This window comes from Branchiostoma lanceolatum, chromosome 17, assembly GCF_035083965.1.
Source record: "Branchiostoma lanceolatum isolate klBraLanc5 chromosome 17, klBraLanc5.hap2, whole genome shotgun sequence".
Classification (NCBI taxonomy): Eukaryota; Metazoa; Chordata; class Leptocardii; order Amphioxiformes; family Branchiostomatidae; genus Branchiostoma; species Branchiostoma lanceolatum.
The window spans coordinates 1,346,126-1,367,472 of NC_089738.1; the positions used below are offsets into that span (position 1 = coordinate 1,346,126).

Below are 21,347 nucleotides of genomic sequence, written 5' to 3' on the forward strand. Positions count from 1 at the left end.
TGTTTTCTTGACGCTTCTAAAGCGTTTGATAGGGTGAACCATTACACTCTGTTCAAGAAGTTAATTGACAGAAATGTACCTGCTTATTTAGTGCGCATTATTGTACACTGGTTTTCTATGTTAACCTTTAGGGTGCGCTGGGGGTCTGCCGTCTCTGACAATTTCAGCTGCAGCAACGGTGTCCCCCAGGGGAGTTTACTGTCTCCAATTTTGTTTAATGTTTATGTCTCTGACCTTAGTGTCAAGCTAAATGCTGCTAATGCTGGCTGTTTTATGGGTAAGGTCGCTGTTAACCATCTCTTCTACGCAGACGACTTATGTTTAATTTGCCCTTCTGCGAAAGCTGTACAGAAATTGATTAATGTTTGTGAGGCCTATGGTACTGACAATGACATTATCTTCTGCCCCCAAAAAACGAACTGTATGTACTTTCCATGTGACCGAAGTATCCTGAATGTAACGCCACCCTCAGTGAAGTTGTACGGCAAGCCCTTGCCGTACGTTCCTTCGGCCACTTACCTGGGTGTCCAAATCACCTCCGATCTTTCGGACGACGACTCTATTCGCAAACACACCCGGCATTTGTATACAAAAGCCAACTCGCTTATTCGCAAATTCGGCCATTGCACACCTGAGGTGAAGCGGATTCTTTTTATGTCACACTGCAGTGCAATGTATTGTGCTCAGCTATGGTCAAGCTATAGAGCTGGGACCATTCATAGACTACGGGTAGCCTACCATGACGGCTTTAAAATTTTGTTGTCCCAACCGAGAAGCACCAGCAACAATGAGCTGTTTGTAAACATGCGTGTTGATACATTTGACGCCAAATGTCGGAAGCTGTTGCATTCGTTCGCATCTCGGCTGTTCGTGTCAGAGAATCCCATCATTAAGGCACTGCTCCGTTCGGAGGCCTTTCCGTCGAGCCTATTCTGGCGACATTACTGTAAGCTGGTTCGCCCACTGTAAATACCTATTTTAGATGTATTGTTGATGTGTATGTGTCTGTCTGTCAATATGGGCCGTCGAGCCCGAAATAAACAATAAATAAATAAATAAATATACGCTTGGTTTTTTTTTCTTTCTGACAACATCAGTCGTTTCTGCCTCGAAATTTTTTTCTACCAGTTTTATCCTAAGCGAAAATGCTAAAATGTGCCCATCATTTTTGACGTGAAAATGATTTTTTCTTCTGATTTACCAAAATTAGAGAGTTTAAAGAAACAAAACTCAGTTTGACGTCTTGTAGCGGAAGGAATAGGCTTTCACCCCATACACAGTTGATTTACTTGGGAATAATTCACTGTAAGAGACAGTACCTAGACTTGAGGGTGCGCAGCCTCCAATTGAAACCCCAGATAAACTGGGGTGTGCTCCCTTAAAGTTCCCCTCTTTGCTGATCTCCTCCCAGGCTCCGGTATACATTTTCAGGATTTTGGCGACGCCTCAGGAGCGAGCCTAACAGTATATTATACGCCCGATTCGCAAGAATGCCCAGAATTGTATAGGTATTTCTGGACTTCGTCCGCGCATGCGTAGTTTCAACATCAGTGTATTCCCTGGGGAATTTGTTTTGAAGTTTCATTTTCCTGTTTCCCTGTGTTGAGTTTGAAATATAATATGGCAACCAGTTTATTTTGGCAATTCAATCATAGTATTTGTTTGTCATCTATTTGTCAATAGGTATATGTATGAAGTAAAGGGATAGTTGTGTCGGTTGATCTACTGGTATCTTAGCAGGGCTTGTTGCAATGATCTGTATATCTTTAAAGAAGCTTTTTTTAGAGCGAAAAATATTTTACACTCCTTAATACCGAAAAGATGCAACTAGAAATAAATAAAAAAATCAAACCTTCATGTTTTAAAAAAGTTGAAAGGGGTTCTCCAGAGCATTGTGCAAATCTTAGGTGACCATCGCCCGATTATAGCGGCCACTGTTGTCCGATTATTAACTAGAGTTCCGCGAACACATAATCTTCGCCAAATAATCAAGGCTTGTTATGGAGAGTTATGATTAATATTTACATGCTTATCACCCCCTGCATATTTGATCATATATCATACCATTTGGAAGTTATGATTGGGGGGGGGGGGGAACACTTAACGACAGGCAGTAAATTTCTAGCGAGGTCCAATCAAATGGCTGTTAGCAGGTCACCGAACGTCAACGACAATTAGCCAATGACGGCCAACAGAGCCGTTCCTTTCAAATGCAAAGTAGCCAATTAACGCCAATCTACTGGCACGCGATGGGCAAGAAGGAATATTTCACATCCTTTGTCCGTCGATTACTTTAGAAGTAGATAGAACATTTTTTGTTTCTGTTATTACAATGCACAACTGTATTACTTATAATGCATTTAGCCCGGAAGGGCATGAACATGCAATAAACATGAATGAAAATGAATGAGTTAATAACGGTAATACATTACGAAGTAACTTTTCGTGTGACTTGCAGCACATGACTTTTAATCCTGCTTATGTAGAGCAGAACTACGCACTGAACAAGTTTTAAACATCGACACGACCTGACTACACAACGCCTTATATTTGATAATGCAGTAAAGCCATAACGCCACGCTTCGGAGAAAGCGTTTTGGTATCTTTAGCATGGTTAAAGTTCTAAGCTGTAGCACTTCGTATCATGCATTTTCTTTAAATTTCATGTACGGAAATAATGCTTTGTGATAGACAATGTGACATACAAAACTTTACATTTATTGTCATCAGAAAATACAGGGAAGTAATGTCGCTATCGTGTTTGGCTGACCATAGTCTGCGCATGTATACATTCAAACAAAGGTAAGTATACAGTGTCGAAGGAAAAACAAAACTAGATGCATAGGTAATACTTAACGATAATAAACAAAAGCGGGTTTATCGGATCTTTTGAATAACGCCATATGCCTTCATCTCTTCAGTCCCTTCGCGTTTTGGTGGTGAAAGTCAACTTTAAAAACTGATAGATCTAGATCTAGATGTATACGTACGGAACTAGTGGAAATAACAACTCAAATGCGCTTGGTTTGAGTTGATGTCATTTACATAAGACATGGGGTGTTAACAACCCACAACTCGACCGTCATTGGCTAATTGTCGGTGACGTTCGGTGACCTGATAGGAGCCACATGATTGGATCTCGCTAGAAAGTTACTGCCCGACATTTAGTGTACACGGGGGGGGGGAGATGAGTCCAGTCTAGATAGGGTTAAAATCAGTTGGTGGTACAGGACTAGTATATATGTCTAGTGTTTCTGGCCGACATACCGGACAGAAAATGGCGTCACTCCACGTGGGCGTCACTCCAAAGCCAGAGACTTTTTCCGGCAAAGAACAAACAAAACAGCAACGAACCTCGATAAACAGCAACAGACTAGGTCCAGCAGGTTGTCAGCGAAACAATACGGTAAAAATGCAAAGTTGTGCGGTTAGAATTTTCGAATAAAATAAGGCGGACGACGGAGCAGAAAACTACACGTCCATATTCCGTGACCTTTGATATACAAATATGAAACGAAATGGAACGAAATAGAACGAAATGGAAGCTCTGCGCTGCGTCACCAATGTGACGACATCGTTTTCCCTATTCAGGTGGTTGGGACTTTCTTCGTGTCCCTCCCTCCACTGGCTCGTTCCCCGGATCATGTCTCAGTGCATATGCTTTTTCGACCGATATTTACGATTTTGCAGCCCCCAAACATATGATTGGAGAATACGTTTTCTCACTTCCGTTCACTTTCGCGGTGTGGACTGGCAAAATATCCATATACTAGTAGTAATTGTTTTGGACCAGACTGTTTGATACATTTTAGTTGCCTAAATAGATTTATTTACAAGCAAAATGCTAAATTTTTGCTCTTTTCTCCCGGATTTCCGGGTGTAAGAACAACTAGTAAGTTGTATGAAAATCCCCCGAGCTTAAAGAAGGATAAATGAGACAAGAGTGTGCTTGGCATTTATTTTTTTTCTTTTGTTTTCATTTATTTTATTTAATCTTGAAAGACGGCAGCCGACATCCCAAGCTCTAATGTAAAAATTCCTCATGTTCGCACCTTCCTTCCGTCGAACCGTGAAATACATGTCTGCTTGTTCACACCCTTCATTTGTTTTGTCGTGAACAAGGAAGCAGAAATGTTTCCAGAGGACTCTAGTTCCCAGTCCACGTCAGCGTTTGTAAGGTACTGCAGCGGAGCTTCAAAATTTTGGGGCATATTTTCTGAAAAGGCTATGGTCATGATTTTTGTGTGGTAGATAGTTCATGCCACAAGAAGTAAGTTGTGTAAGTTTGGGCCCCCTAGCGGCTTGTTTGGATCTGCAGTGTTTTTGTTTTGACCTTCGGGTCGACAGATCGTCGTGATGTTTGGTATGTAGAGAGCTCAGATGGTGCTTTACATAATCAATGAATAATTATGCAAATCAGGAGCTAATTTACACAATTGGTAAGGGAAGTAAATCCACTGCATTTCATAACATGCATAATGGGACATGTGACAGTGTTCCCGAAAACAGGTCAACAGAGAGCCTTGCCTAAAAGTATAAATAAACAGATGGGGCATATAAATAAACAGATGGGGCACTAGCTCACTACACTCCAAGCAGAGGTGTGGGTCCGGTTGGTTTTAACGTGTTCAGTTTAGGCATTTTTGTCCAACACACGGTTGGCGACATAACGAAAAGGGGACAAAATAGAAAGCCTGACAAAAACATGTAAAAGCACGTGAAAAACCAGCCGGACCCACTCCTCTGCTTGGAGAGTACACTGCACCAAAACTGCAACCCTGCTAGGTATGGAAAAGTCACATGTACTATGTCTTTCAAAATGTGTATGATATGGAATAAAGATTTATTCTATTCATCTATATTGACTGTACTATTTCATCATCACTTTCAATATTTTTTCATGACCAGTTATAACATATAACGTTATCAGCACACTAGACATATATACTAGTCCTGTACCACCGAATGATTTTAACCCTATCTAGACTGGACTCATCCCCCCCCCATCATAACTTCCAAATGGTATGATATATGATCAAATTTGCAGGGGGTGATAAGCATGTAAATATTAATCACTCTCCATAACAAGCCTTGATTATTTGGCGAAGATAATGTGTTCGTGGAACTGTAGTTAATAATCGGACAACAGTGGCCGCCATAATCGGGCGATGGTCGCCTAAGATTTGCACAATGCTCTGGAGAACCCCTTCCGTCACTCGATGGATTTGTGCAGAATCGAAAGTCGGGCGTGCCTCCAGCGAGCTTCACACTTGTGTAGGGGGAAGCTTCTACGAGCCTTGGTTGAGCTCCTGTCAACCTAACACAATTTGGCACCTGAGTTAAACATGTGCCAGGCATTTTAAGTTTGCATTTTCAGTATATTAGTTATTACAGTGAACACCAACTCGACCCGTTTAGGGTTCCACCTTTGTTTACTTGAACAGACTCTTTTGATAAGTTTTACAAGAAAGTTTATTGAAGTTTTCTTTACAATGCTAACGTTACACTGATTTCATTTTATATGACGGCTGAACAAGTTGAATTTGGAGTGTGATAATGTAATTCTATGAGATTTATTAGATTACTTACGATTCGGGATACGCCGCCAGACACGTCCACGTCACACGATCTTTGACCTGGGGACAGTGTGTTGTCGGGCAGGTTACATTATATGCAATAAATCAATCATTGCCAATGATTATATGCACAGCTAAAAAAACACAAAAAATAGCCTTGTTCTTGTGGGCCACCGTATTCTTTTGCATTGTATTGATCTATGTCTTGGCTCTTACCTTCGATGCATGCTGTTTGGTTCAACACTGTGTCGCACACCATATGACCTTATATGGCAATACCTGCCAAAATTCTTGTATAGCCGTTGCCTTATATGGCAAGGGAGCAAGAAAAGGCAGGCAGGCTTGATTTGCATGACACATAGGAGGGCGACCGCATGTATTTGCTACAACTGTTCGGAAATATCATTGCATTGTGGTTTCGGACTTTGATATCCTGAAAAATGACCATATTACATCTATATCACAAGATTGCAGAAGAAAAAAATGATTTCGTCAAGAAAACGACCAAAAATCGACATAAATGATACCATGTAGTGAGGTTATAGCATTATGTACAGAGACGCACACTACACACTACAACTTAGCTCAACTGGTAACGTCGTAGTACTTCGGATCCGGAAGATCCGGGAACGAGTCCGTGCATGGATTTTTTTCTTTTTAGATACTAAATATCAAAAATATATATTAATATTATATTAATCTATCAATATCATATTAATGAATGTCATTTTTTTCATTTTTTTCATGAATAAATAAATAAATATTTCATATTTGTTATTTTTACGTATTCATTTAATATATACAAGGCCTTTGTCTTTTGAACAGGACTTCATAGATTCCAAACCCGGGATTCGAATTTTTCTGTTCATTGTAATGGAAAATACCGTGCAGCGGCTCCTATGCGCGGTAAGATGATTCTTGCAAAACACTCGCCATTAAACTTCTATTCCCGATGTAAACAGAGGCTCTTGATGTTGTTTGCAAAACAGCGATCCTTTGTTACAGTAGCAAATGCTCCATTGTTCAGTATCGACTTCATTCAGACAACACGGACGTGGAAAGTGACGCCGCTCGGCACAAAATATGGGAATTTTCATGAATTTTAGCAAAATTATCCAGGAAAATAAGGAAGACATGTTATAAATGCGGAAACCAGAATAATAGGGATGAGGTAGCTGTTAATTGGTTTGAACACTTGTTTGACATTTGGTAGTCATTTTAGATAGAACCTTAGCTGTTATGAACTTCTATTTCACTTAATTAGCATAGTGCTGATGATTCAATGGTGCTTTTTCAAATTTTATGTTTTATTGCGTGCTATGTACATAATTATATTGATAGCTTTTATAATGAGCCTATTGTACATTTTAGAAATAAGTACAAGTTGTAGGCCAAGACCAGCTTTTTCAAAAGCACTTAAGTTAAGTGCCGTAACTTCAAAATTGCTTTCCCCAATCTGCCTTTCTCTATTAAAACAGTACTCCTTTCCCAAAATGACAATTTTTCTTAAAAACTCAACAGCCCTTGAGTGACTTTCTCTGGCAGATTTTACTTCAAGAAAAGGGAAAAGACAATTCACAGTCATAAACGTAGCCCAAACGCCAGCTTTTTTTAAAAGCACTTGTTTTACCCATCTCTATAATCTTGTCATGGTGATGAACCCATTGTTTCAGACAGAAGTACGCACGTAAAATTAGCCATCCCCGACCAGCGGCAGCGTGCGACGAAAAATACAACTGAAAAGGCTTTTGAACATGTACACAATTTTGCCATCATCCCGAAGTGGAGCCTACTTGAAAGATTTTCCACGTGTCATATCACACCCCGGCCTGTCTCTGTGGTCAGTTTATCCATTTTTTGATGAATGAAAGACCTTTATTGTACATTTATGCTTAAACAAGCAAAGTACAGGTCATGGCCGGATAAGCAGAGAAATACATACAGTGGTGGCAATATAACGTAATAGAAGGTAATATCTTACTACGTCTAATAGGGCGGCATATCTTTCATGGCATATCGGTTGTATTTTTCATCAGAAAAAAAACAATCAGCCTGACTCGTTTAGTCTGCTAAGGACGTTAACCATACTGTACGTTTGATTGATTTTGAGCCTTTGCTTGTGAGGGCCATATATGCATGTTGTTATGGTTTCTTTCAATCTTTTTTTAAAGTAAGTTTACGGTAAAGACATCACGGTCTGGAAAAACCTATCCTACAGCTAGATCCACATTTCGTCGGTTACTGAGAAGCGCAAAAGTGGCCAGGCGACTATCCATAAAAGCCGCAAGTGAAAAATCTAATGGGTAAGTGAAGTAACGCTTGTCTCGAGCATTGATGTTTCTGACCTATAGAGCGAAGAGATGCTGTTACAGTAAGAATTAGTTCAGTGCTTAGATGAGTGGCCCCTTAGGCCTTGCACTGAGCGAGTTCGTTAAAAAAACGCTGGAAACAATTTGGACATCGATGGTCGGCGATAGCTTATTTAACTTGAGACTTACCTGCGATCATCGTGAGATGTATGTGCCCTGGTTTTGTGGAGAGCTGAGTATATAAAAAAAACATCTAGCCTGGATACCAGACCTTTCGCGCGATGCGATGCGATAACCCCTTTTGGGCGGGGAAGGCCTAGTAGGGATAGAACTCGCAATTAGGGGGCCGTGTGCTATCTGTGGCGGCGGCTCAAGTTGCTTCCCCGGCCGAAGGATTAGCGCCAGGAGCGCGGTGGTCTGGCACCCAGACTAGAAACGTTCTGAAATTCCGATTTTTTTAAACATACGATTCAAAACCTATTGTTACAACTTTATCCTTATATCTAGCGTTGGCTAGACTACTTAATATCCACAGTATGGAGACAAAAACAGCACACTCGGACCCACAGGTAACTTTGATAGTGCCATTGTTATATATTCTGCCAGGTAGGTTATCATCCAACATGGCGCCCGCGCGTGACGTAGCGGTTTTCGAACGTTCCGTGAAAACGAAGTAGGACTTCCTTGACATCATGTTACGAAACGCTTTGTTCTACAGTAATTCAAATAGTTTGCCTTTAACCTGAACTAAACGGGGGCAACTTCCACCTTAAGCCATGGACACTGATTTCACCGGACTAGATTTATGAACTCCCCTCGATCATCCTTCGAGTAAGAAATGGTTTATTCCTATCAACCGTTGCACTCATTGTATCTAAGAAGGTCTATCCAATCACTGCCTTCTTTCGTTGTGACGTCAGCACACACCTGGTTCGACCTGTCAGTCAAGTTATCTGTTATGATTGTGTTGTCGGTATTGTGTTGTGTTGTCGGTATTGCTGCCTTTCCCAACAGATTCTGAGATGTGTTTTCAGGTAGGAACATTTTTAACGGTAGTCGTAACTATTGCCATTAGAACTGAATCGTGCGAGATAATATTTGGGGGAGTGGTGGAGTTGACTATTAAACTGTTTGCAGGATAACACTGAAATAGAAAATAACAGGGAATAATTTTTTGTTCTTTGGATATTTCCTTACGATTTCCCCAAGTTGCAGATAGTCCTACGCTATTGGCTGAAAGGTGAAGGCGAATATATTTCATCAGCAACGCCGCATGTCTATCATGCTTATACATAGGCGAGAGGAAGCATACCGGTAATGACATGCGTGTGGGTATATTGCAGGAAATTGGACAAGGAATCTTTGTCATGCAGGGTTCTACTCAGTCATACATGTAGCGTTTGAATAATCAACTCCACTCAGTACCTGAGTATTCAGAACTTTGTCAATCAAAGTAGTCAATCAACACAGGTATGACATGAAGAGCAACAATCCTAAGTCACTTACTAACATCACATGTGACTCATCTTTGGTTGATACCAATATTTCTGATATATAAGGCCAAAGTTATAATGGGCTCTGTATTTTCAACTAAAACCAGGATACTAAGAGGATGTTGGGCAGACACATCCAGTGGCTGTTGTGTGCATCTGTGCTGGTTAACATGCTGCTGCTGTTGTTTGTGATGTTCCACCAGCCTGAAGATGGTGTGTCAGCACTACCAGGACATCACCCCATCAATCCAGACCAGATGGACAAGAGGTTGGTAGAAGGCTTAGATTTAATAGAACAGAAATGTCTGCCTCAGTTTTGTTGTGATGTTAACATTACAGTGCTCCAAGAGAAGTGCCCACATATACACAAACACCAGGAACATCCAGAGAGGGCAAATATGGTTCACACATAATCAAATTATTTTGTAAGTGCCACTCAGGTGTTTGTTCAGCATTCCAAATAATGATATACATATGTTAGCTGGCAACCATCTGAGAAGACCTCTGCCACCTGCAGTATACATGGTCAGCCCAACCCTCACCCATCAGCATCAATTTGTACAGGAGCTGGACTCAGACAAGATGAATTATCAGCTGTTGCCCTACATGTGTCGTGATCGTGTGCAGAGGTTTACGCGTTGGCCTCTTGCCACCAAGTCATAACACCAGGAATATGTTTTGTAATTATACTGCATTACAGAATTGTTTCAACTGTGAACTTCAAACACTCTCAAGAAAGTAATTTTCCATTCTGCAGCAAAATAAAACCTCTGCGAAATAAATGCATTAACACAATTTTCATTTAACCTGCTTGACAGTCTTACATGTAGGGACACATATCAGATAGTAAAAGGTGTGAGTTGGCACTGACCATGCAATAACTTCTAGCGCTGTATAAAGAGAGCATGTTACTTGTGTCACTGGCGATAGGTGAAGGGGTTCATTTGGCAATCAGCACTTGGATAAAGTCTGGAAGGAGATAACTTTGTGTTTTTGTCGGTACGGTTTTTATTCCTTCCCCAGGAAAATAACGTCTCATAAAACCCGGATAAAGGTGATGACACGTAGTGGAAAGATAATGACAACACTGTCCCTATTCGACCAATGCTGTCTCTCTAATTTGCATTTCTATGGTCCTGGTAAAACCATTTGTAAAAAAAAGGCGTAAAACAAACACTGGGCAGAATTCTAGATGTTGCCTCTCCCGAGGATGTCTTGGCCTGGTCCTGTGGCAAGAAAATATGAAATACTGTACACTTGATTTATCTACTTATTTATTTATTGGTTTGGCAGAAATATATGTACAGCCAAGGTTGCCCAGCTAAGCTATTGTTAGGGCTAACCTTGGGAGAAATACACTTAAGTAGTGTGCAATAACCCATACCTTCTTCAATCATTATTTTCGCATTCACTCTAAATTGAATACTCTACAAGACGCATGTGCACTTCCACCTGGCTTTCAAACTACCAGGTGGACTTCCGATCAGAGCAAGTGTAGCAATAACTCATTTAGATAAAGAAGGCCCCGCATTTTCTACGACGCCTCGGGAGAGGCATTTTATACAGTACAATAATATTGTACTATGATGTTCCGAAAATAATTTCATCAGGTTGGTGGAAAATAGGATATTTGGAGTCTCTTTAAAGCTCCACCTACAGCGGCTACTTATAGCGGCGAGAAGCAGTACTCCAGTCAGAAGCTCTGAAGACAGACACCGAAACGTCATTAGGTGAGATTCCTGGTTGTGTAAAAGGAAACTCCAAAAATCCAAGTAATATGATCGCTTTAGAAATACAGTAGAATCCGCTTAACTGCACATCCCATTTGTCAGCGAATTTGGTGCAATTATCCGGCTGGTGCAATAATGCGAAGTTGCCCAGCTGCACCGGTAGTACACTGTATCATACAGGAGGTGAATAGTTTATAAACCTCGGTGTGCTGTATGACCTTGTTAGCACGAATTTAGATGTTTGAAAGCTTTCGTTATACAGGTACAGTGCGGTAAGACCGTAGATTCCACCTCTTGTTTTGGCCACGTTCAAATTCTCAGGAAAGACATCTCAGGACACAGTGAGTGAAATCAGTAAGCGCCAGAGAGACCCCTCTCATGTTTAGACAGATTTGACTGTGTGCACCATGGTAGTGAATTACTGTACAATGTACTTTACTACGTATCCAGTGGGTAGATATGGTTAGATGACTTCGATCAGTGACAGACCATTCTCCTTATAGCAGAGCCAAGTCCACGTATAGATCCCCTGGGTGAATGTAGGAAGTTACTAGGACGCGGATTCAGCTCTGCCATAAAAGAATGTGACAGATGATCACGTCAGCACCGCACTGTCAAAAGCGACCGTGGCCGTCTACGCGTCTGTAGCCCTTGCCGAGTCGCTGTGCGGTTTCCGACTAGATGTACGTAAAGGTGACGGTCTTTTATTATTGCAGCAGTATGTGACTATAGCGCACCGCGAACCTAAAACCACCGACAGTACCCTATGTCACCCTTAACGCGAAATTAAATCCCCGCAAACTTCAATGCATTCGCAGTAGTAAGACAGTGTACAGGTAGAGACCAATTTTAGTACAGCATGCTGTCTGCCAAAGCGTAATGCCTCTATGGTGCCGACACGCCCCGTGACCCGCCCAGGACCTCCCATACGATAGCTATCAACGTGATTGTAAATGAAGACCACCTTTTTTGTTAGCCAGAACAATTTTAAACATATTGGCGGTATTATTGTGCCTCGACACAGGCAGTTATCGGCTCATTTGTTTGCCGATTTTTAGCGCACCTTTTTAGTTAACTTGTCGACGATGTTTGAACAAATTTGGTGCAGTTATCCGGCATTGGTGACAATGCGCCGTGCGGATATGCGGAGTCCCTTCATGCTCAAAAAATGAAGCCGAATTAAATCAACTTGTGGGCGAAGTCACTTGAGGTCGACTTTGGGTTTGCGTCCATGTTCAAGTAAGTCGGCTTCAAGCGGCTTCGATCATTTGTTTCACAATAATGTGGATAGTTGGGTCATTAAAGGTCATAGGTTGAGGTAAAAATGGTCGCCATAGTCCGAACAGTTGACAGCAACCTCTCTTTTCCCGCTTCTATACGTTTGGAAAACAGTGCGTAACTGCCGAGGAAAATGGCATCGGCGGGCCCTGGTGGTGAAAAGGCATCGCCGACAACGGGTTTTGTATGCTACTTAGCTGCAGTAGCTATAATACATGGCGACAAGGCCGTGGAGTTTTTGCCGACGTGCCTCACGGAAACTGTTGGGCTGTTGCTGAGATGTAAAATAATAAACGCCGTAGATTTGCAGATTCCAAGTTCCAGAACCTTTGACCCGAGTCTTTGGATGCATTTGTGAGACATTGCGACCTGTGTTGTTTTGGCAAAGTAATCATACAACGTCATATAGGCCAAGCCAAGTCGCTTCAAGCCAGAATTGCGTTCATGCTCAAAAGTCGTCAATCCCGACTTGGCTCGAAGTCACTTCAAACTACCTCCGGGGGTAGGCTCGGGTTCAAGCGACTTCAAGTGACTTCGGAGCGTTCATGCTCGCAAAAATTAAGTGACTTTACCCACAAGTTGATTTAAATCGGTTTAGCATGAACGGGGCCTAACAATGAAGTGAATGGGAACCGGTTTGGGATTTGGGGATCCGGTACAATTAAATGGAGTGTGCGTTAATCCATAGTGCAATTAAGTTTATTCTACTGTAGTAATTGTAGTCTGGTGATGTACCTACAAAACTTCACTGCAGCCCCTAATACTACTCCAATAAAGATGTGTATGTATGACACCGGCTTCAGTGATTTATGCCCGATCTCTGCCTCTATTTACGAAGCTTAATATTCTAAATATCATCGATATCAATAGACTTCAGCTCAATATATTTACATTCCAATTTCTCAGTAATTCTGGTCCTGACATGTATGATAGCTTTCAAAATCTAAATTTCCAATTTCATGCTCACTAAACTCTGAAAAACTACCAACTGCATAGTGGAAAAATGTCCCCAAGGTCATTTTTGTTAATTGGCTAGGCCTCGCAAGCTCCGCCTCCGACAGCCGGGTCCGGTGAAGATTGTCATTCTTGATTAGCTTTAAACGGAATTTCAAAAACCACCTATTTCTATTACCCAGCCACACTTGACCTTTATCTTAACATTGCATTGCACCAGACGTCTGTTATTAGTAGAGCATTTGTTCTCCATGTAAAATCAACCCATGCACTTGCCATTATATCCTCTTTACTTAATGTACAAGTTTCTAAGTTGAATTTATATCTTTTGCTCACTTTACTGGTGTGTTACGCCAAAGAGCGTAATATATAGATACAGATACACCCATGTGCTTACGTTTGTTAACTGAAATTGACATTTTGTTCATCTCTGTTATTTCGGTACTGTGTTATCATTTAAAGTATAATTAATTTGATCATACACCATTTAATGTTTAATTAATTTGATCATACACCATGCCGTTTGGAAGTTATGATGGGGGGACAGTCTAGACAGGGTTAAAAATCATTTGGTGGTACAGGACTCATAATAGTATATGTGTCTAGTGTGCTGATATATGCTAAAACTGGTCATGAAAAAATATGAGGTTGTTGATATTCTATGGGCCACAAAGGTTTGATATTGCAGTGTCGTAAGTTGAAAGTGATGATTAAATGGTACAGTCAATATATATGAACATAGTAAATCTTTATTCCATATCATACACATTTTGAAAGACATAGTAAATGTGACTTTTCCGTACCTGGCAGTGGTGCAGTTTTGGAGCAGTGTACTCTCAAAGCAGAGCAGTGGGTCCGGCTGGTTTTTGACGTGTTTTTAGGTGGTTTTGTCGGGCTTTCTAGTTTGTCCCCTTTTCGTTATGTCGCAAATGTGGTTTGGACAAAAATGCCTTAACTGAACACGTGAAAAACCAGCCGGGCCCACACATCTGCTTGGAGACTAGTGCTGTTCTCCATTTGTTTATATGATCTACTTTTGCCAGGCCATCTGTTTACATTACCTCTTTACGGGGATACTGTCACATGTTTGAGAGTCCCAATATAAAATGCAGCGGATTTACAAACTGTCCTTACTAGTTATGCCAATTAGCTCCTGATTTCCATAATAAGTCGGTGATTATGTAAAGTGCCATCTGAGCTATCTACATACAAAGCATCACGACGATCTGTCGACCCCTTCTCAAGTCATTCATGTCAGAAGGTCAAAACAAAAACAACCACTGCAGTTCGAAACAAGCCAGTGTAATTTGCCAGGTTTCTGAGCCATAGCGTACTGTCGAAAGCACACGTGAGTTGTATATTTGGATTTTGGTTCTGAGCTTTATGTGTCTGTCCTTCCATACTCTTTTCAGCTTTGCAAAGCTGGCGGCTCCAAGCCCAATTCTTTTCTTTATTTCCACACTGGCGTTATTTTCTTTGGTTGCTGTGCTGTCTAGGTAGGTAAGCTGCGGCACTTCTTGCAAGTCTTCGCCATTCAGCTCCAGTGGAACTACTCCAACCTGGTTTGATATTTATTATTTATTTATTACTTCCTCAAACGTACATAGGCAGGGAAATACACACATGATATACCCTGAATTGCGTAGGTTTGTTACAAAGAAACTTATACGTGCAGAATGTCAACAAACAAAAATACATGATATAATTAACAAACACTAAGCATAGATCCGAACTCACAGGCTGATGGTAATGCTAGGAAATAGAGTCATTATAAAGTCTGACTGCAGTGTGGAGAAACGACTGTTTCAGTCTGTTAGTTCTTGCCTTGGGGAGAGTGAACGCGTTCTTGTTCCTCAGTTGCCTGCCAGTAACTATGCGTCTTTGAGGAGGCACAAGATCGTGCAGTGGATGTTCGGGACTTAACATGTCCTTAAAGAGCTTTACTGCAGCAGCTTCTCTCCGTTCCTTCAAGGAAGGTAAGTTGGGAACTGATCGCCTACCCCCGAGAGAGATGATACGGAGGGCCCGTTTCTGTACACGTTCTATGCTGTCCGATTGTTCTTTGCTACAACCTACCAGCAGAACGTGACCGTATTCAAGAACGCTACGAATAAGTGACAGGTAAATCTGAACCAGGTCAGCCACGCACATCCCCTGTTTAGTCAGTAGTCTGAGATAGTGCAGCCTGCTCGATGCTTTTGAAACGAGGGATTGTACATGGTCGTGCCATGACAGCTTGCAGTCGAACATGAACCCAAGGCCCTTTGCGACCCTTGAGAATGGTACAGGTTCACCGCCGAGAGAGAGTGGCGGTAAAAGTGGAATATTTCTGCTGAAGCAAATCAACAGAGACTGACTTTTTTACCGTTTAGCAGCATGTCATTGCACTCCGCCCAGGAATCAAGCTATAGCGCTTCCTCTCTCATACTGTTATCCACGCGATCCCCAGGGAGATAGACCTGGACAAACCCACGTCGTCTGCGTAGCCGACATCAAGAGTGTCGCTGTAGACTACGTCTCGAGTACTCATGAACAGGAGGAAAAGGTAGGGTGACAGTACACCTCCCTGAGGTACCCCCGAAGTGAGTACTCTCCACTCGCTGACTTTACCGTTAGCAACGACTCTCTGGGTACGGCCCTGCAGATAGTTCTGTATCCAGGCTACCATGCGTGGATTGGTCACCACGTCGTTCACTCGTTGAAGGAGGATTGAATGGTTCACTCTGTCAAATGCTTTGCTCATGTCTGCGAACAAAGCAAGGACTGCTGCGTGACGTCTTGAGTCTAAGGCTGACAGCCACGTGTACCATCCTTATGGCCGCTAAGACAGTGGAAGAACCCTTCAGGTAAGCGTACTGGTTTCTAATGGCAGGTGTAATAGAGGGCAGTAGTCTTTTCAGAATACACCGTTCCATGAGCTTGGCCGCTACGGGTAAGAGGGACACGGGCCTCATCTCACTGGCGTTAGCTGCACCCTTAGATTTTGGCACAGGGACAACGTTTGCTGCCTTCCATATACTAGGAACAACACCCTCCTCATACGAAGCGTTAAACAGGTGGGTGATGACTGGCGCCAAGTCGTCAGCGTAATGCTTGAGAGTCCATGTTGGGAGATCATCAGGGCCGCTTGCCTTGTGAGGGTTTAAGTCCTTAAGAAGAGTCTTCACCTCACCAATCGAACACAAGTCAACGCATGGAGTCGGACACTGCAGGGGGAACAGGTGCAAAGACGTTCCAGGACGCCATCACTTTTGTTTTTTTCTTGCTTATGCGTAGGCCTATTGATTCCCCAGTCACAGAGAGGGTATCTGTTTTCTCGTGTATGTTTTGTCTGACTTCGCCCAGATCGTCGGCAAAGTCCAGGTCTTCTAGCTGCCCACGTCGTGACCATGGTATGCATCAGTGACCTTATAGAGGAACTCAATGTCTAACACGTAGACGCCCCCGGCCTGTTACACCTTTCGAAAGTAAATAGCCTGTTTTATGCAGATGATATTGTTTTACTATCGGAAAGTAAGGAGGGACTACAGAACGCAATTGATACTCTTGGCCAACAATGGAAGCTAACCGTCAACCTGGCGAAAACCAAACTTATAGTATTTAATAGAAGATGCATTTTATTCAATAATCTTAGTTTTTCACTTAAAGGCACCTAGATCACTTTATGAGGCCTGAAAACTGGAAGTATTCTAGTAGCTGTAATCTTTATGAAATTGACATTTAATGCCTGTTTACCACATTTGCGTGCAGATTTCTTATCAAAAGTGCTCAAAAGCGGCACAAAATAAGCTACACATGGTGATCTTTTAGTTGCACGCGCCTAGTGTAAATAGACCGATACAAATGCAAAATTCAAACATAAAAATGCAAATATTTGACGGACATGTAGTCACTCTCTCATTTGTCGAACCGCTGATTGTGATGGACAGTCAGGACCAGTCTATTAGGGTTTGTATTTTCTATCAGTTCTCACCACACAACGACATCGTATATTTGCTCCTTTAATGTTGATATGTAATGGTGAAGTGTTAGTGAAACTTATTATGTGTAGGAATGACTAGAAATTGGATTTTTAATTCAAGTTTCAAGCCTGATAAAATGCTCTGGATGCCTTTAACTAATCCATTATTAGGTAGATCTAAGTGGAACAGTCCTACCTGTGTGGAAGTGAATGGTCAGTACATAGTTAAGCCTAGTCAAATTACCAACTACTTCAATGATTACTACACAACTAAGACCGAGACTCACAGGAAAACCTGCAGTCTGTCACTGATCTCATTGTTCAGCACATTATGTCTTATAAGTTATGCTGTTTTCAGTTCCACTAAGTCAGCACTGCGGAAATACTCAGCTTGTTGGTAAACATTCCTATGTCATCAACATGCGGTATTGACCTATTAGAGAACAAATCAGTTAGATTATCAGCTGTGTATATTGCATCGCCAGTAAGGCATATTTGTAATCAATCACTTATGAGCAGCTGTTTTCCCGACCAATGGAAGAGAGCTAAGGTGTGCCCCCTGCCTAAGAACACCAGAATACCATTGACCGGGAATAACAGCAGGCCTATTAGCTTACTACCTACCTTAAGCAAGGTATTAGAAAAGGTGGCACCCAATCAGATCTGGCAATATGTTACGCTGAATGATATTGTAACATCCAACCAACATGCCTACCGACCAAATCATTCCATGTCTACCGCCTTATTGCAAATGACGGATGACTGGCTCTCCGCCATAGATAAAGGAGAAAGTGTAAGGGCCGTCTACATCGATTTTAGTGCGGCTTTTAAGTTGATCACCAGCTTCTATTGGCAAAACTTAAATCCTACGGCTTCAGTTTAGGCTCTCTGACTTGGAGGCTAGAACACAGGTAGTGTACATTTTTCAGAACCATCTGTACTTGAATGTGGAGTCCCCCAGGGAAGTTATCTAGGCCCACTTATTTTCACATTGTTTACTAATGACTTACCTTTGTCAGTCTTAAACAGTACAACTGAAATGTACGCAGATGACCCATCGATGTACAAAGCTGCAAGGTCTTTATCTGAGATAACTGCTGCTTTGCAGCCTGACAGCAGATTTTAGAATGGGTAAAGAGCAAAAAACTTGTCATGAACATTTTGAAGACCAAGTGCATGCTCTTCGGTTCACCCCGAAAACTTGCCCTTCTGCCTTCAACTTCTTTAGACTTAGTAATTGGAACAGAGGGTATTGTACAGGTGAAAGAGACGGTGTTGCTGGGGCTGCACATCACTTAATCACTCACATGGAATTTGCATGTGAATCATACTATTGCTAAACAATCTAGGAACATTGCCCTTCTGAGACGGCACGCATGGGCTATGACGCATGATGTTTTTAAGGTAGTTATGTGTGCACTAGTTCTTTCTGTGGCGCAGTACTGCCTACCAGTCCTTGCCAACATGTCAGACTTGAACACTCGTAGGCTCCAAGTGGTACAGAACAGAGCCTGTAGAATGCTTTTGAAATGCGTGCTGGACACATCTGTTGTACAAATGCATGCAGATCTAGGTTGGCCCACGGTAAGAAAAAGGTTCGCCATCAGTACTTTAAATACTTTTTTTAGAATACTTGTTAGTCACGAGCCTCAAAACATTTACAGTTCTATTGTCCCTGTTCATTCTACACACACATACTCGACTAGATTATCCAGCTCCCACAGTTTCAAACCACCTAAACCAAAAACTAACAGTCAAAAGCGAACCTTTCTCTACAGAGCCATCAATCTTTGGAATACATAACCATCTAACATCAAATCATTGACGGTCCCATATCACTTTAAGAAGGCCATCTACCAGTTTGTCACCAATTATTCGTAAGTTATGTTAGCAATCTGTATGATTTTGTACACGTTTTTATGTTGAACCCTGGAAGATTAGTCGTAATTCGACTAAAGGGTATCGCAATAAACCACAAACCATAAACCATGAAGGAGCGGTTGATAGGTCCCGCTCGAAAGGAGTGGTGGACAGGTCCCGCTCGAAAGGACCGGTGAGCGGTGAATAGGTACCGCTGGAATAACATAAGCGGTGACTGGGTCCCGCTGCAATAACAAAATGGAACTCCACTACACATGCATACTCCTGGCACTTTGTCTAATGCTTGGCAAGGCTGAGCAAGGATCAGTCAAAACGTAAACAGGAAATAAATGAAGTACACGTCACATGTACTTTCAGAGCTGATTGCACCTCTGACTGGGCAACGTTTTCTTTCATGTTTAAGCACATTGGGGTGAATGGGACTCGTTTCAGCCACAAGAAAATAATGATGCATAATGATAGTACAAAGTTGTCACTGATTATGGTCCTGCTTTTAAGCGGGGATGTTGAGATTAACCCAGGGCCAAGACCGCCAAAGTTTCCCCGTGGGAGCTGCAACAAAGCTGTAAAAGATGCTCATGCTGCCATTTGTTGTGACGACTGCAATAGATGGTATCATAAAGACTGCATTGGGCTATGTTCTCAGGTGTACACTACATTAGAAACCCACAAATCATACTCGTGGATATGCTGTGACTGTGGTATACCCAACTTTGCATCAGCTATGTCTGACATCACTGATGATATTTTTCATTCAGTAAATTCATTTGATACACTGAGCCCTAGTGCAAGCTTGATAGACGACACCCCTATGGCTACATCCACTCCACTAAGACCATTGGTAAACTCCTGCTAGTAAACTGTCAGAGCGTTCGAAACAGAAAAAAAAACTTAACTGGCGACTGTAATTGACACGTAAAAATCAGGTATAATAGCAGGTACAGAGTCATGGCTCAATCAAGCAAGTAGGGAAATATTCCCTGACAACTACACAGCACACCGCAAAGACGGAAAAACTGGCCCAGGAGGTGGTATATTTCAGGCTAACAGGGATGATTTGATTGTCACCCACAGACCAGATCTAGGCACAGACTGTGAGATCATTTGGACACAAACTCAACTAGCAGGAAAGAACCCGCTAATGATTGGTACATACTATAGACCTCCATCGGACCGGGCTAACAGCCTGGATGAACTTGATAAGTCCATAAGTAAAATGGGATCTAAGGTTAACTCTGACAATGTGATCATCCTTGGAGACTTTAACACACATGGTATAAATTGGGATACTAGCATAACAGATAACACTCAGAACCATTCAGGGCAGGCAGAGAAGCTACTGCGCTTGTTATTCCAAACAGCCCAGGAGCCAACTAGGAATGGTAATCTCTTTGGACCTGGTCTTAGTTGAAAACCCAAACATAATTGAAAAGACCACAGTAGTTCCGGGAATAAGTGACCACGACATGCCATGGTATTGGTAGACGTTAACCAGGCACCCAAACAGAACAAGAAACCCAAGAGAAAAGTTTACATTTGAACGAAAACTGATGAACCGGCCATCAAGAGTGACCTTAGGGACAATGCAACAAACTCTACTAAACGAACTAAGTACATGTCCGTGGCACAGAGGTGGGGCGATTTTAAAGACAAAATGAAGAACACGATGAACAGGTACATCCCTAGTAAAACAACATCAAGCAGATACAACCGGCTGCTTTGGTTCAATAGAAACTTAAGAGGGCATTGTCACAAGAAACAACGTCAACGACAACAATAAAGCTAAGAGAACAGGTCAAGAGGAAGACATGAACAAATACAAAAAGAGTCAAAGGGGGGTACAGAAAGGCATAAGAGCAGCACACTCAAAATATGTGGCAGACATACTGGGGAAAGCTATAACTGACAACCCCAAAACATTCTGGTCGTAGATAAAAGGCCAATGGAGAGACCTTGTCGGGGTAGCCCCTCAAAAAACTGGGAATACCATTATCAGTGATAGCGAGAAAAAAGCAGAGGCACTCAGTTCACAGTTTAAAAGTGTACTTACAGAGGAAGACACCACAGACATGCCATCTCTCGGACAACCCTGTACCCCTCCCATGGAACACATAGCGATTTCTCCTAATGGTGTCGAAAAAATGCTTCAAGGTCTCAATCCATCT

At 42.0% G+C, this 21,347-nt stretch overlaps 1 protein-coding gene across 3 annotated transcripts in view; it reads left to right on the forward strand.

Moving 5' to 3' along the window:
- The first annotated feature begins 8,805 nt into the window (after window positions 1–8,805).
- Window positions 8,806–21,347, forward strand: part of LOC136422557 (alpha-N-acetylneuraminide alpha-2,8-sialyltransferase-like) — a 51,502-nt gene continuing 38,960 nt past the window's right edge. For all 3 annotated transcript variants that reach the window (XM_066410338.1, XM_066410339.1, XM_066410340.1), the window contains exons 1-2: window positions 8,806–8,919; window positions 9,486–9,646. In XM_066410338.1, coding sequence (XP_066266435.1) covers window positions 8,908–8,919; window positions 9,486–9,646 — 173 coding nt within the window. In that variant the 5' untranslated portion in view covers window positions 8,806–8,907. The remainder of the gene's footprint in view (window positions 8,920–9,485; window positions 9,647–21,347) is intronic.